This window comes from Gossypium raimondii, chromosome 7, assembly GCF_025698545.1.
Source record: "Gossypium raimondii isolate GPD5lz chromosome 7, ASM2569854v1, whole genome shotgun sequence".
In the NCBI taxonomy this organism is placed as follows: Eukaryota; Viridiplantae; Streptophyta; class Magnoliopsida; order Malvales; family Malvaceae; genus Gossypium; species Gossypium raimondii.
The window spans coordinates 47499931-47518074 of NC_068571.1; the positions used below are offsets into that span (position 1 = coordinate 47499931).

General features: G+C 29.0%; 3 protein-coding genes across 4 annotated transcripts; all 3 read right to left on the reverse strand.

Moving 5' to 3' along the window:
• Nucleotides 1-1938: 1938 nt before the first annotated feature.
• LOC128042384 (4-coumarate--CoA ligase-like 9) lies at nt 1939-3218 on the reverse strand. The gene has a single exon (XM_052633302.1). It carries the CDS (start codon nt 3097-3099, stop codon nt 1999-2001), a length of 1101 nt encoding a protein of 366 aa, XP_052489262.1. The 5' UTR covers nt 3100-3218; the 3' UTR covers nt 1939-1998.
• A 4905-nt stretch (nt 3219-8123) lies between these two features.
• LOC105803451 (subtilisin-like protease SBT1.5) lies at nt 8124-10444 on the reverse strand. The gene has a single exon (XM_012635659.2). It carries the CDS (start codon nt 10380-10382, stop codon nt 8124-8126), a length of 2259 nt encoding a protein of 752 aa, XP_012491113.1. The 5' UTR covers nt 10383-10444.
• Nucleotides 10445-13346: 2902 nt separating this feature from the next.
• Nucleotides 13347-16306, reverse strand: LOC105786439 (mitochondrial pyruvate carrier 1). 2 transcript variants are annotated; one of them, XM_012612881.2, is made up of 5 exons: nt 16168-16306; nt 14969-15091; nt 14761-14815; nt 14537-14672; nt 13347-13649 (listed from the first exon to the last, which is right to left on the reverse strand). In XM_012612881.2, the coding sequence occupies exons 2-5, from the start codon at nt 15062-15064 to the stop codon at nt 13610-13612; spliced, it is 327 nt and encodes a 108-aa protein (XP_012468335.1). In that variant the 5' UTR covers nt 15065-15091; nt 16168-16306; the 3' UTR covers nt 13347-13609. The 2 variants fall into 2 exon arrangements, with proteins under 2 accessions (XP_012468335.1, XP_012468342.1); XM_012612888.2 differs by having other exon boundaries at nt 16101-16278.
• Nucleotides 16307-18144: the final 1838 nt, after the last annotated feature.

The following is an 18144-nucleotide window of genomic DNA, read 5'->3' on the forward strand; positions in this document are numbered from 1 at the left end:
GACCATCATATTGATTACTAAATCATCGCTTAGAACTTGCTAACCGAATTTAAAAGAAAACCTTAGTTGTTTAACGATTTAAATCAAAGTTTTCAAACAATTAGATGATTCAAATGAAAATTTTTAAATAATTCAATGGTATTTGATAAATTTTTAAAATTGGATAATAAAACATAAACTTCTTTAGTATCATTTATTTATATTAGTACTGACCGTTTCTTTAAATTATTAATTAAGAGGCAAGGGATTGGCCGGTTTTCTGGACGCTAATGCCTGTCATGGTACGTGGGCATGGGAATGGTCGCATATATATAAGGTGGGTGTAAACGAGAAGCCTACAAACATCCGAATTTTTTTTTGAAAAAAAACAAAAATCCGGACATTTTAATCTAAGAATCTTATGGTTCTAATTTATCTGTTTTAATCTTCAACTAGTATAGTTCTGAGTTAATTAGTTTCGGACTAAATTATAAAATTACAATTTAAAATTTACAATATGTTCTATTTATATATTTAGAATTTAGTTTTTATACTTTTATTCAATTTCAATTATTAACGGTGTTAAAATTTTTCTATTAAATTTATTGGCGTGACATTCTAAAATTAAAAAAGAAAACCATAGTCACATGACAAAAAAATAGTATCGTAATGATCCTAAATTAACAGAGAATTTTAATCGTGTTAACGATTCCTAAAATTCGTGCAAACATTTTAATCAAAATAAAGTATATATGTTAATTAATAATATATATACTCCTTCCCTTTTCGTATTCACTTTTTACCTCTTCCAATACCATAATCCCCTCAATTACTCTGAAAATTTACCATGACGCTTTGTAAGTATTTATTTTTAAAATTATTTATAAAAGTTGAAAATGTTATTTTCATTTTATTTTATCATGCATTATACCTTATTTTTATTGTGATTGTTGACATGTTATATGTCAGTGTATTGATTAGGATGTTAAAAAAGTTTATATATATACTTCAGTATTATAGTGAATTAGTGTTTTGATTCTACTATGAAATTTTGATGTTGTTATTTTCATTATCAAAATGTTGTAATATGTTGTTTTATTGACATTTTAAAATGTTATGTGTTATTATACTAATTATGATGTTAGTATTTTCCTAATATTTTCATTACTTTTTTTTTTGGAACATCAACGTTAATATAATGAATGGAGATTGAGATTCAATCAAAATTTTCAGGGTAGTTAATTTGCATTTTAAAAGGCACATTTAAGAATTTATTTTCCAATATTTTCATAAAAGAACAATGTTTTAATAAAAATCTCATTGTAAATAAATATTTAAGAAAGTTATATATATAAGATTTTGTCACTCTCGTGTGAGTCAAATATACTTTATATTATTTTTAAAAATTTATTCAATCATGAAATAAATGGAGTGATAATGAATTTGTATTTTAAAATTTTTGAATGATTGGATTCTTGATTTATAATTTATAATTTTTATTTAAAAATATATAAAAATACCATTACAATTATATTATTATAATGCTTTAAAATATTTATAGTGTAATTTGGAACATTAAAATTTTTGTTTTAAATTTATTTATTTAATGAGATTGTTAAATTTAATTTAAAAATAAATTTTAAATTTTAATTATTATGGTTATTATTTTAGTCCAACTTAATCTAAATGATTTAATAATTTTCATTTTTGTTGTTATATTTTTAATCGTTAGAGAAAGTGCTACGTACTGAACATAAAGCCAATAAATAAACAAACAAGTAAATAAAAGGTTAAAATATGTTATTAGTCCTTATATTTGTAACAATTTTAATATTTAATTTCTAAACTTTAAATGTTAAAATTCAAAATTTTATTTTTTCAATTCAAAATTTTAGTTTAATTATTATAACCATAGATAATTTCTATCAAAATTTGTCAATTTATATATGTCGTATCAAATGAGGCAAGCCAATTTTAAAATTGAGAAATTTTGATACAAAGTATTTAAAATTTTAATGATTAGGTTGACATCTTCAAATAAAAAATAGAAGGACTAAGAGCATATTTTAACCAAATAAAAGGTAGCTGCGTCAATAGCACATTGGGGAACTTCTTCTTGAATCGCTGAGCCATTTCCTCTCCAAGCGACGCGCCACCGCAGCCAAGTCTTTGAAGCGAGCTTAAATTGTATTTTTTTGTCAAATCCGATTTAACAAACGCCACCACAACCGGCGGCGACACTGGCATGCCTGTAACCTTGTACTTTTCAACTGCTCTTAGCATTTCCTCGAAATCAAATCTCTCTACCAAAACCACTGTACTCGCTGACAAAACCATCCCCAACAACATAAAGAAACCGAAAACGTGGAACAAAGGCAGCGTGAAAAACGTCACCGGTCGCCGCGGCGGCTTATCGTTATCTTTGCCTTGATTCATGTTATAGCGATGAATAATCGCCATAATTCCGATTAGGTTTCGGTGAGTCACCATCACGCCTTTAACTCGGCCGGTGGTTCCAGAAGAATACAATATCGCTGCCATGTCGGACTGGTTTACCTTCACGCTTTTCATGATGTTATCGACATTGGACTGAGTTAACATGGAGAGAAACTCGGGCGAGTCGAGGAGTATGTTTCCGTGTTTAAGAGAAGGGATTTTATGGAAGGTTTTTGAAGTAGCGAAGGCAATAACGGATTTACTGAGTTGGATCTGGTGAGCGATTTCCGAGTTGGAACTGAGTGGATTTGAGGGAGAAACGATGATCCCCAAAGACAGCAAAGCGAAGTAAACAACGGGAATATGAATCGAAGGCGGTGAGACAACGAAAGCGACGTCGTTTTGGGAAAGAGAGTAACGCTGCTGTAGAGAATAAGCTAGGGAACGTACTTGAGAAACGAATTGAGAGTAAGATAGCGATTCGCCGGCGATTTCATTGACGACGAAAGCGGTGGAGCCGTCGGTGGAAGTCCGATATAAAAGGGAGAGACAAAATTCGGCGACGGAAAGCGGTTGATTGATAGGCGGCAAAGGGAGGGGCGGTCTAAGGCTACTGTAAGTTCCGGTTTGGTGACTGAATCCGGTTTTCGGATCCATTAAACGTTTGGGATCCGTTTCCGCCATGGAAATTGAGATGTAAGCTGACTGTAACTTTATGGGGATTTATATTAGGATTTGACAGTTGACTGTTGACAGTGACTTTGATGTAATTTATGACGTGCCCTACCAATTTTAGATTATTGATTTTAATGTAACGGCGTTGAAAATAGTTTTTCTAGGTTAAATTCTACTTTAGTCCCTGTACTTTGTGAAAGTTATGAATTTAATTTTTATACTTTAATTTGATTAATTTAGTCCCTGTACTTTTTGAATTGGTCAATTTTAGTCCCTTTACTTTTGAATTTTAAAATTTTAGCTTCAATTAATAGTTATGCATTATATGTACAATTATAGATTTAGTTCATATTCTCCAATTGCATCATTTTAAAATCCTTATATTTTTGAATTTTGAAATTTCAATATTGATAGAAATGATAGACATTAATCTATTACATATATGATAATATGTTTATCGTATCAGATTTTAGAAATAGAAGAACTTAACTTAATGGATTTAAGAGTTATCATTTGATAGTGATTGTTATTTCAAATTTTAAAAGTACGAACTAATAAAAAATTTAACCTTTTTTATAATATCCTTTTCATTTTGTTCACTAATTTTTATATATATTTAATTTTATCATTAACATTTTCAATTTTGATATTTTGTTCTCTCAATTGCTAAGTCATTAATGAAATTTTCTTTAAGGGTGTAAATCTTTGTCGTTAATGAATGTTGATATGGCCTTTTTCGATTGGTATAATAATAAATTTGATTTATATATTTTACGCATTTTATTAATTTGATTTTAATTCTAGAAAATCAATAAATATTTAAATATTATTAAATATTATAAAAATCATAAAAATGTTATAAAGAATAAGAACCAAATTTTAAAAAAACTATAAAATCATAAAATCATAAAATTAAAAGAAATGATAATTCATACATTTGACTATTTTAAAATCAAAATCAAATTGACAAAATATGTAAATTGTGAAGACCAAATCTATGGTTATACTAATAAAAAAGGACACATTAGCGTTTGATTAACTATTTAATGGACAAGTGACTAAAATATAGAATGTTGAAAATATTAGTGATGAAATTGAAATTTTTGTAATTAGATGGCCCAAAATAAAAATGCTCTAATAATTAGATAACTACGTTTGTAGACTTTACATTTTTTTATAATTTCTACCTATACTTGTATTAAGTCATTAATTAAGTTGGTGTCACGAGTCAATTAAATATCAACTCAATTGAGAAATTACTAAAGTACCTTTATACGCAAAGCAAGTTATATTATGAGAACAATGTTTGTCTAATATATGTATATATATATTTATATAAAAACAATAAAAATTCAATCATATTAAGATTTTGAACTCGTGACACAATGGATTTTAATTATTTAACTTTATCAGGATTTTTTACAAAAATATTACAAAAAAATAAAAAAATACCAAAATATAATAAACTTTTTTTTATTTACCAAAATAATACCAAAAAAAGACAGCTAATGGAGGGCCTGCCACAGACGGCACCCCCCTTTATTCGTATTTCAGCCCTTTGTTCGTTTTTTTTCCTAGATTTTATTACTTTAAAAAAAACACTATTTTCTAATTTATTATTTTACATTGTTTTAGTACATTATGCTTGAAATGTATTCATTTAGTGTGTTTTTTATTGAATGTAATAAAATTCGGGGAAAAAATACGAACAAATGACCGAAACAATGGTTTTTTAAAATTTATTTAAAACACACACTAAATGAATACATTTCAAACATAATGTACTAAAATAATGTAAAATAATAAAATTAGAAAATATTATATTTTTAAAAGTAATAAAATCCAGGAAAAAAATACGAATAAAATATTGAAATACGAACACGTTGGTGCCGCCTCTCATGTTGTTAATACGAGGATAAATGTTCAATTTTGTTTATATTTTAGTTTTTCAAATATGCTTAGAGTCCTAGAGATACGTGCTATTTTATTGCTCTATTATTTGTAGCCTTCATTTTCACTACTAATTTAAAATAATTACAAATTTCTTTTATCATTAATATTTATTTTACAATTTATGTTCAAAATTCATAATTATCTCTCTTAATCATATTATCTTCAATATTTCAGTGTTGTTTCTCGAAATGTAATTTACTTCAACTAATGCCTTGAATATTTACTATTACTTCATTAAAGGCTTGAAATGTATTCATTTATTGTGTTTTTAAATAAATTTAAAAAAACTCTTATTTCGGCCCTTTGTTCGTATTTTTTCCTCAAATTTTATTACTTTCAATAAAAAACACACTAAATGAATACATTTCAAGCATAATGTACTAAAATAATATAAAATAATAAATTAGAAAATAGTATTTTTTTAAAAGTAATAAAATCCGGAAAAAAAATACGAACAAATGGCTGAAATACGAACAAAGGGGGGTGCCACCTGTGGCAGTGGCACCATTCAGCCGTCTTTTTTTGTATTATTTTGGTAAATAATCTTTTTTGTATATTATTTTAGTATTTTTATTTTTTTGTAATATTTTGGTAAAAAACCCTGGTGCAACTCTAAAAAATACTATAAATTGTATTTTCGTAAATAATTTATATTATTATCTTAATTAAAATTTTTATATTATTATGATAAAACTCTCAAATTTCTTTCACTCAAAAGCATAATATCAAATTAGAATAAAATATAGTGAAAATTTTCAAAATTTAACTTAAAATATAACGGTAAATTTGCAAACTAACCCTTTTATATTGAATTTTATCTCTAATATTTTATTTTTGATTGAATTTACTATTCAATTCAATTTAAAAGATTTCGAGAAAAGTTTAATTAAAAATAATATTATAATTTAAAACTTAAAATAATTAATAAATATGTTATCAACAATAAATAAAAAATTATTTATAAAAAGTAAACTTAATTTTTTTCATTTTTATTTTCAAGTCATTTTTATTAAATAAAATATATATGTTAATTATTATATTTTAATATTTATGAATTTATTTATTATTAACTATTAAAATAAAATATTTGAAAAAATTCTTGTCAAATTTTATTTTCAAATCATCAAAATCAATATTAATGGCAAAATGTATTAAATTTAATCATATTTTCAATGTATAATGACAATTATTAATCAAAATAAAATATAATGAGAAATTTCAACACTCACTAATAGTATAGTGGGAAATTTTCATTTTAATCTAAATATATAATTTTTATCAAATACAAATACTATATTAAATAAAAATCATACAATACTACATTAAAAAAATATCAAATTAAAGTATCAAATGATATATTTTTTAGGGTAAACTACCAAAATAGTCACTTATGTTTGAAGCGATACGTTTTAATCACTTACGTTATAATGTTGCAACATTTTAGTCACTGAGCATTAATTGTCGTTAACGGTGTAACGGTGGCACGTTAACATCATTTCAAACAAAAAAATTAGATTAAATTATCTAATTGGTCCCTATATTTTTTCGTTTTAAGCAATTTTTTATGTTCTTTGAACTTTCTTTTTTTTTCTTTATTTTCCATTATCTTCCCATTCTCCCTCTATTTTCCTATCTTTTTTTATTTATTTTAACGTAGTTTTCTATGTTTTCCATTTGTTAAAACTAGCCCTTTTATTTTTTATTTATTTTAACAGAGGGAAGCGGAAGATAATGAAAATAAAGAAAAAAATTAAATTGCTCAAAATGAAAAAATATAATGACCAATTGTATAAATTTTATTTGAAATGATGATTTAATATGCCACGTCAGCTTACCGTTATATCGTTAACTGTAATTAACAGCTTAGTGATTAAAATGTGACAACACGTTAATGTAAATGACTAAAATGTAACATTTCAAATATAAATGACCAAAATATAATTTGAGGTAAATAAAATTGACTGTTTTAATCATTTATCCCATTATTTATTTATTTTATCCCTAGAGAGAATGGCTGCCGGCCAACCTAATGTCTCAGTATGTCTTTTTCAGATGTAGAAATGCAAAAGTCTACATCTTAATCATTTAAAATATGGGTTGAGTGGGGTCAGTCGATTTAGAATTTTAAATTTATTTTTTGAAATTGAGTTTGATTTAATTTAAAAAATAAGTTAAAAATTTTATTCAAACTCGATTTATATTAAAAATGTTAAACTTGAGTTCGAGTCGATTTTATTGTAATAAAATAATTTTAAATTATTTTTATATAAAAATAAATTTAAAATATAATATATCAAATACACTTAAAAATATTAAAATAAATATTTTCATATAATTTGTGGTAGTAAAAATTTGAATCACCCAACTTTTGCGTCAGCAACTTCATTTTTTAATTTTGGGTAAATTATAGTAGTAATCACCTAATAATGAAAAGTTATAAAATGATCCTTCTATTATCTTTTTTTTCTATTTTTGGTCACTCAACTATGAAAAACTACAAATTGATCATTCAACTATGTAATTTTGTTTTTTTGTCACCTAACTATTTTGAATTTTTAGGTGTTTTGATTTTGTACATTAGCCAACTAGTGACCAAAAAAGAAAAAATTGAATAGTTAGGTGGCTATTTTGTAACTTTTCATAATTGGGTGACCGAAACAAAAACAAACATAGTTAGGTGATCATATTGTAACTTTTCATATGTGGGTGACAAAAAAAACATAATTAGACGATTAGTAATGTAATTTACCCTAAAATTTTCTAAAACCAAACATAGCATTAGACTTATCTCATAGGCTAATTTACCCTAAAGTTTTCTAAGATTTTTTAAAAATGAAAAGCTTGGAATCAAGAGTTCACCTCCACGTTCAAAATAATCAATTTTAGAAAAGTAAAGCATAATGTCAAATAATACTTCAAGTTTTCTTGCTCAAACAAAATTAGGAAATTGAAAACATAATTTTTCTTCTACCAAGAACATTACGTCCACATGAATTTATGACTGGCTGATCTATCTTAAGGCTTAAAGCTTCATGATAAACAATCACATCTTATTATTATTATTATGCTAAGAATGTATGTTAGGTGTTTAGGACCACCACAGGACTTGCAACGATGTGGCTATTCTGATCAACCCACTTTAGATAACCATAGGCCACCGGAGGAGCTTTTCCATCCATTTGCACACTCACAACAAACTTTTGCTTTTGATATTTATTTGTGAAGGTTAGAGTGGCAGGCTCTACTTTAATCGTCATCCCATGAGTTGCTTCTACAGTCGCCTGGTAAACTGATTGGTCATCTCCCACGTTTGTCACAACTCTGGTAAAGTTCTTTACATTTGGAGCGCTGGCATTTTTGCTAAACATGGCAACGAAAGATGGGTAGTTTATGTCAGTTCCGTCTTGGTTGCAAGTCCATTGGCTTTGTCTAAGAATAGCTCTCATCTCAGCATCATCATAGCCTAGGCCACATAAGAAATCAACATAACCTTGCCAATCTATATCATATATGAGTCCAGGATCCATTGCTTTGTTCGGATTGATATGACCTGCCCCATAATCTAGAGGTGTTCCGGGTAGGTTAGTGTATTGGTTTGTCAAAGTAGTTCTATTGTTGTCAATGGTGTTTGCTGTGGTCATCAAGGCTGATCGGATAGCTGCTGGGCTCCATTCAGGGTGAATAGCTTTTAGCAAAGCTGTCACTCCAGCAGCATGAGGTGCTGCCATTGATGTGCCTGATAATAATGCGTAATCTGTAGCTACTCCATAGTTGCCCATTCCTTCAATTGGAATTAATGGTGGGAATGCTGCTAACACTTGGACCCCTGGAGCAATTATATCTGGCTTTAGAATGTTTGGGTTAATGGGGTCTGGTCCTCTCGAAGAGAAATCAGCCACTTGTGGTGCCGGCTTTGTGCCAAAACTTGTAAGCACGAATCTCATGAATTTTACTCTTGCCTCTTCAGCTGCCTCTGTAACATACTTTTTTATCAAAGCACCAGAAGAGGATGGTAAAATAAGGCTTGGGATGCTGAGTCCATCAATTCCAAAAGGGGACCAATCAACATCTGTAACAAGTATTCCTGCAATTGCATTAACTCTTGCTAGCTCTTCCGCTTGATAAAAGATGTTACTAGTGTTATTGCTATAACAGATGACCACCTTTCCGAAGACTTCACTCTCTTTCAATGCTCCATTACTGCATAATGCTTTGTCAGAATCACCTTTTCCATAATACAAAGGTGTATCTATAACTACAACACGTTCTGGGAACTCTGATTTTCCTTCAAATATTAGGTCATTCCCTAAAGTCACTGTTGCAGTGAAACTTCGATCAAGTGTCCCAGCCCCAACTGTGGTAATCCATGGTGCTGCATTGTGTGTACTGTAAGGTGCTCCATCGTTCCCAGCAGCGCAAACAACAGCAATCCCCTTCCCTGTTGCTGAAAGAGAAGCAATGGCTATGACATCTTGGAAATAAGGTGTTTGTTCAAAACCTATAGATAGTGACATGATGTCAACACCATCTACAATCGCTTGATCCATAGCAGCAAGAACATCACTTTCAGCAATAAATCCATCAGACGTTACTTTGTACATGGCAACATGTGCACCTGGTGCAATCCCCTGAGCTACCCCTTTTGCATATCCGAATTGACTTGCACCTGGTACATGGTTACCCGCGGCGGTTGACGATGTGTGTGTTCCATGTCCGAAGACGTCTCGTGGTGAATCATCTGGTGAGCTTGATTTACCAGCAGCTTGATTCCCTTTCATAAATACTTGTGCACCAATGAGTTTTCTATTGCAAGGAAAAGGATTAGTTGTACTATTCTGGCACTTGCCCTTCCACCTTGTAGGAATTGGCGGCATTCCTTTCTCGTTGAAACTTTCACTCTCAGGCCAAACGCCTGTATCAATCAATCCTATTATCACACCTTCACCATATGATGATGCATTCCACAACCCAGAAGAATGCCTTAATCCCATAAACTGAGGGGAGTGTGTAGTGAACAATTTGCCAAATTTCTCCTCGTGTATAGCAATATGAGCTGGAGATTTCCTGATTTTTGATGCTTGAGATGGTGTGAGCCTAGCACTGAAGCCATGCATGACATGATTGTACGAGTAAAGCAACATCTCTTTGTCTGACTTTGACAACGATCGCAGGATGGCTCGGTGCCAAGTCTCATGGGTCAAGAAAGATGAAGGTTTAAGCGAATGATCTATATGGACTATGTATGTCTTGTATTCTTCATGTTCTGGCATTGCATTATTGATTCCAAGCAACAAAACCAACAAAAAAGACACAATCAAGGAGTGATTGCATATACTCATCTTTAGCAGATGGGCTAATAGCTAGACTAGGAAGATATATGTGTTTGATAATGGACTATCACTCCCCCTCAGACACACATATATATCTATGTATTGCAGATCACTAAATCCAATTTGGTTTTGGCTCCATCTTCAATCTTTTATGTGCTGATTTCTCCCAAGTTTTGTTCATCAAGATTGACTTCAACCTTGTACGAGGCCGGCATTTAAACAATGTTACATATATATATATATATAGTGATGTTGATATCTTTGCCTTTATTGACGATATTATCAAACCTCTTTGCCTTTAAACAATTATGGAGAAACCCGTCAGCCCCAATGAATGAGCTGTTTGCTTTGAGAAGTATTCAAAAGGCAATGGAAGATTGAGTTGTCGACATGAACGCGTGCTTGTTAATATCGTGGTTTTTTTATGTTAGAAATTGACATCAATGCATATTTTTAGGGCTAATATTATTTTATAAAAGACAATATCTCTATTATATTCATTCGTTATGAGGAGAATTAGTTAATGAAAGTGTTATTTTCCTTTTACAATTAGCAAGTATAAGCTTATCATTTTTTTTATTGTTCAAACCGAGTCGTTTAGATGTCATACAAAATTGATAGAAATATATACAATACGAATGTTAAGGTTTAGCAACAACCGGTTTATGTATGTTTTCCTTTTAATACAGGCAATGTTTATAAGTTTAAAATGCTCTTAACAAAAAATATCAAAATTTCAATTAAGCCTCTCGATTTAATTAGCACTCAATTAAATTTTATGGTTAACCTAAAATATTAATTAAATTCATCTGTTAATGGAAGTCACCTTTGACTGCATTAATCATTAACATTAGTTGATTTAACACACGAACATATGAGAAAGTAAGAGAGTCAGCATAATTATAATGTTTTTATCAATTTTCTACTTTTTAATATTTTATAAATTTCTTATTTTATTAAATTTAAATATTATTATAATGACTTGTAATTTTTATAAATTTTATTAAAATGAATGATTAAATTTGTGATTACCATGTACCATCATCTCATATGTCTCATTTGTCATGTCAGCTTATTTTAACCATTAATGTAGTTGAAGACAATTTTCGTTAACGGAGGTGTTTAATTATTATTTTTAGGTCAACGGTAGAGGCTCAACTGGAAGTGAATTAAGTCAATGAACTTAATTGATTTTTTTTAAAAAAAATACTTTTTACGGGCTTTTTAGACCTAAAAACAATGAAAAACACACATACATTAATATTGATGTTTGACCCATTGAGTCACTATTAAAAGTACTCATGGACCAGGTCGAAATCATTTATGTTATTAGCGCAATACATAGTTGAATAAGTCTACCCCCAACCAAAAATATGGATATCAAACCCTTTCCACTAGTCCATATTCTTTAAAATAAAAATAACTTTATTTTTATTTAATATTTAATAGTTATATATATTTATTTCTTTTACTCCCATTATTTTTAATTTAATTTTTATACATAACGTAATTTTTTAAATATTTATATTATAATTTAGTATATATTATTTTAATGAATATATTTGAGAGGTTCTATTATAAAGATCTGATCAAATTAATCCTTTTACTATTAAATGGATTAATTTAGTCATTGTACTATTAAAAGAATCAAATAAAACTAAGTTAGAATAGAGTTAACATTTACCGTATAAAAATATCATTTATTGCTTAATAAAATTAATAAAGTTAAAAAATTTATGATTTTGTAAACAAAATATTTTGTTTAAAATTAATCGATAATTAAAAATATTTTTAAATAATAAATATTAAACTTAGACTTATTTAAATTTCTTTTAATAATACAATCACTAAATTTATCCCGGCCTTCAACAACTCTTGTCACGGCAAAACACCCTATGTAAAATAATTATCTGCAATCTTAATTTGATTCCTTTAATTCCCACTCAAGGCAAATTAAGTGATTGGCTTTCTTTTCTTCTTCGGATACAAAGAATAAATCAAATATTAATTAGCTTTATTAAGTTTTCTTTGGAATTTTATTCAGATTAACCGAGGATATTTAAACCAAACCGAACCAAATCAAACCAACTGATCAGACCAATTAGATAGTAAATCAATTAAAATATCAATTCGAAAAATGACTTTGAATCAATTAAACTAAAAACCAATACAAACCAATTAAACCGACTAAAAAATCAATTAAACCTATTTTTTTATTTTTAATAATTTTCTAATGATATGACTGATTCAATCTGGATTTTAAAAACATGGGGATTAACCATTCACATTGAAGCGATCCTTGATTCCTTGAGCAAATAATCGTCTTCATGTTTAGCACTATTTTAGTTTTTGGCCCAAAATCCTTACAACTAGGAAAAACCTATTAGATTCATACTTGCATTCAAAGTGGAAAATCCTAAAGCATCTAGGCTCAAATAGATTATTTTAAGGTTTGCATTTTGCCCGTTGCACTAGGTTAAAAAAATTTATGATATTAGATATGGCATTTACCATTTTGACCATTTAAGCATGAGGTAACCATATTGCCATACTGATTGTGGCTGCTAATTTTCACTGCCATTTCTCTTATATGCAGATGTAAGTCCGAACTAAAACAGCCTACAAAAAGAAAGAAATCATCTAAAGCAAACAGGGGTAGCAAAAAGAAGGCACCAAAAGAATAGGAGGCAAGTATGAAGTTAAAATCCGAAATAAGAAGCAAAAGTGTAGAATATGCAAGGCTTTCACAACCGAACTACTGATGGTCAAACCGATCAGACCACAGGTTCTCATTTCAACTGGTTTGTCTAGTTTAATTCAATAATATTAAAAAAATTCTTAAAATTTTAAAAAATAGAAAATCGAAATGCTTTGAATTTCAACATGAAATTGTGCTACCCGGAAAGTATCACTAGGATGATGCATCACATATAAGACTTTCAATCTACCTCATTGCACATTATACAATTATGGTCAGCTAAATCAAGAAAACGTTTATTGAATCAACAGTGATTGTAGAATTCTAAGCTGTTTTACCACTCATGCATAATAAGAAAGGCGGCCGATCATGATTCCACTTAACAGTAATCGGCTTACTATGTGCTTAAGCTTCGGCCAGATGAAGGTAGAATTAAATCAATTTCTTTATAAAGTAAAGCTCAGAATAGATTCTTACAGGGATCACAAGAAAATAGCAGAATCTCAAAATGGAAAGAAAAGCAGGAAAAAAGGGTACTTTACTGAGATGAGGCTTCCTCTTTCTTCTCAGACAAATACCTAGAGAACATTGGAAAAATTACATTAGATATACTGAAACTTGCCTTTCACCACTACAAACAAATATTATTCTCTTATACGGCAGAATTTATGAAATACGTTTACAGTAATTTATAAATATAAGATTAAAATATGCCATAAGTCACAGTACTCTTCATAAATTTGAAATTTAGTCCTGTACATAGGAATTTAGTTCTACTTTCAGATTTCAAAATTCAGGCCCAACTGTTAACATTGTTAAAATTATTTTGTTCAATTCAAGTTCATTACGTCATTTCTTTAGTTACATGAATGCCAAGTGAGTATTTTTTTTATTTCAAAATATCGCATTAACAAATTTAACAAAAAAATTTCAACAATGTTAACAATTGGACCTGAATTTTGATATCTGAGAAGTAGAGGGACTAAATTCTAAATTTGTGAAGAATACTGAGACTTATGGCATATTTTAACCTATATTTACTTAACATACTTCTCTAAATTCAAATAAAGCAAAAACCAAATGCCTTTCTCCTATAGTAGCAAAATTACACAGTTGCAAGCACATGCATATTATCCCAATTATTTGTTTATTAAGAGAACGTAAGCATTATCTTCAATACTTCATATCAGAAATTTTACTTCGACATTAACAAGCTAAATAAATCCTGCTCTTGAAATTATCTGAAAGTAAGGTTAGTATATGATTTGGTCATAACCTTGAATATGTGTGCAAATTATGGGAGAAACTCTCCCACAAGCATTTCTAAAGATGGCAAGCAGCAATCGATATAAAACAGAGGAAGGACAACATAGTTGGGTAAAACAAGATTGGAAAACACAATGGTAATTGCATAGAAAAGACATCAGCTCAACGCGAACTACATGTATACAAACACCATACTTACCCCTGAGCTCTAGCCCAACGTGAAAGTTGATAGAGCTGTACTGTCTCATTTGAAGCATGGCATGCCAACAGAAGATAGTTTCGTGGCTGTACCATCCATGCAAACCTCATGAACAATGCTGAATAGACACACATTGCTACAAGACCAGAAATGAAGAAAAAAAATTAGAAACTTGCGTACCAAAGTAAATACAAAGCTTTTTCAAACCATCTTTTATTTTTAACCTGAAGTCATGTTGCCAGAAATCATTTCTGGGGGCTTATTCATGTCCACCAGTCCCTAACACAATAACCAATAATGTTCAAACATGAGTCATAAAGCACAAAGTTGAATCTTTCTTAGATGCAGCACAATTTTGCCCAAAGGGTGAATAACTTAACATATTAAAAACCTATATTTGTATAATCTTAAATTGTTGGTAATTAAGCATACAGCAAGAACAAATCCCCAATTGGCAACAGGTCCCCAAAAGTGAGTTGTTTTTGGACCAACTGGACTGTTCAAGAATGCTCGGAAGGAAGAAGCCATCTGTGACAAATTCTGCTGAGAGTAGCTCTGCAATCGTATAGAACTTAGAAGTCAGATAGGAACTATTACAAATTATCAAATTTCAAAAACAACAAAAGTTCAGCTGCAGAATCAGCAGGTTACAATAATCATTTGAAAGTACTGCCACGCAAATCACTCTAGAAGTTGGGATAAGTTTTTAAACCATCCTCCCAAACAACAAAAATGCCACCTCCTGAACAATATATTTTACTTATGAAAAGTCAAATTCTACATATCATTTAAGACTCTTCTTAGTTAAATGATACTACATAAGCACAAAGCTTCGCCACAAGGTCTAAGCCATTAACCCATTCAGTTGGTGTAACCATCATATATGAATAAAACCTACTCAAAAACCCATAAATTAATAGTTAAGCTTCCTGGTTCTTTATAAACAACAGGTTTTTAACAGGTAGGCTAGTGAGTGGAATTGGGCAATTGTACAATCACGAAGAACTAGCTAATTACCGATAAATCTAAGTGGAAATCTTTATGCTTAAGTTAAGACCCCAAATCTCAACATAGCAAATGATAAACAACCAATCAGATTAAAACGCAGTCCCTCTCGCCCTCTCTATCATATAATACTTCGAATTTGCAAAAACTGGAGAGTTTATTAGAACAGAAAGCAAACACCTCCGGTTTCTAATATTAACAGAAACCAGAAACATGGTGAAAATATCAGTCATATGTAGATAAAAATCTTGTTAGGGAACTTGTCAACAAATCCCTTATAAAAACATATGAAGTTCTTATTCAATCAAAATCGAAATAATCATAAAGATATAAAATAAGACAAGCAAAGCATATTTCTCAAATGATTTGGATCTAAAAATCCCTAACGCACCGAATCAGCGAATAGGAACTCAGAAAAAGAAAGAAAAAATATAGCAATTCATTGCAACTCATCGCGAAGCGTCAAAGACTCAAAATTTAAGAGAAAATCAATATAAAAAAAATCTCATAATTAAAAGAAACTGGATCGAAAAGCAAGTAAAAATTTTCAGCTAATTACAGATCAGGCGCCGACGATGAAGATGATAGATGTGTGTATGAACGGGTTTTTTAAGTAAAGTCGGTACCTTGACGGGAAAAAATGATATCGCCGGAGAAGTGAAAGACGGCCGGCGGTTAAAAGGGATGAAGATGGAATAATATTTTTTGGTAGGAGAGAATGTTGGGAGTAATTTAATTATTGGTAGTTATATTAAGCCATTGGAGTGGATTTCTTTATATTAAGAATTTATTGTATTTAGTTATTTTATTTAAAAATAGATAAATTATTTTTATATTTGAGAAAAATAATATATTTTTTACTAAACTAGCAGTTTTGGTATGTTTTTAATTGATGAAATTTTCAATTGAAATTATTAATTTGTTCTTTGATGTCCGGTACATGGATTAATTTGTTCATTTTTTTAGTAGAAACAATAACATGTAATTTGGTTCTTAATATAAGAGTTTTCGTGATACTTTTATCCTTGGTGTCTCTAGCCAACCAAGCACAACTCAATTGAGAAATTACTAAAATATCTTTTCACATACATAATAACAAATATTAATACGGTTGTACTTTTTGCCTTTTCATATTTTTAATAAAATAAAATAATTTAACTAGAGTTTTAAAATTTTAAGTCAACAATTTCAACCAAAGCTTTATTTAATTTTAATATAAAATTTTTATAAATATATTTTTTACATAGATTTTTCTTATCCATATTATGGGTGTTGACACCATTTTTTGGATGAAAACGGGGTCGACTTGGGTTTTGAAAAATGAAACGGGAGTCGCCACCAATCCCTTTTTTATGAGGTGTGATTGGATCACCTCGGAAAGTGGTTGTTTTTAATAAACAGTTTGATTTTATTAAAACAATGATTTTGGTCCACGAAATTCAGAAAACGGGTTCGGGAATCGGTTACGCACTAGGAAGGATTAGCACCCTCGATACGCCCAAAATTGGTACCTAGTTGATTACTTAATGTCTTAATGTCGAAAATTGAGAACTTTGAAGAATTTTAAAAAAATACGATCCTTGTATTAAAACGTTGAAAACTTTCAGAAAAAGGGGCATATTTTACGTTATTCGAGAAAGAGAATCATATCCAGTAAGTTAGAATACAATGCCTCAAATTCCCGATACGTGAATGGAAAATGCTTATTTAGAAGATGTTTTTAGCCATCTCGAATTTAAAAATAAAATCATGACCAGTAAGTTAGGACGCGATTTCTTCTTAGGATCCCGAGATCATTTAAAATTTGAGTTTAAATAGATTGTGCATTTAGATTTATCGTGAAAATCAAAACCCAATAAGTTAGAGTACGATTTTCTCGAGTCTAAACACGAAATATTATTTATTCAAAACAAACTTGTTATATCGAATGAAATACGAAAATCGTAGTAAAAATATGAAAGCCAATAAACTTATGATGCACGCAGAAGTAGAAAAATAATACGAACAATAGCAACAATATAAAATAAATAAAATCATACTTACAATCATATAAAAATAACAATGTATATAAACAAATAAATTAAAACATTCATTCCAAAATAATAATGAAAATGAAATAAATAAATAGTGAACACAATTAAAAATGAAAAGGGTATATATGAAAATTGAAATGTATATATATATAGGACATACATAATATAAGGCATAAAATATAATATATATATATATATATATATATATATATATATATATTAGGAAAGTATATAAATACATAAATATGTACATAAATAATAACAAAGGGATAAATGTAAACTTATATATATCCTAAAATATGTACGTATATATTAAGATAATAAAAATGCATGCATATATATTCATAGATTATAAAATATAGATATGTATACATATATATGTATATGTCTTAAAATATGTATGTAATAACAAAATATATTAATAGGTATGTAGGATACAACATCTAGAATATAAATATATAATGTTCACACATTCGATTATAATATCGATAATAATATGATAATAATATTGTATAATGACGTTAATAATATTAAAACCAATAATTTTAAATAAAATAACCTAAACAACAA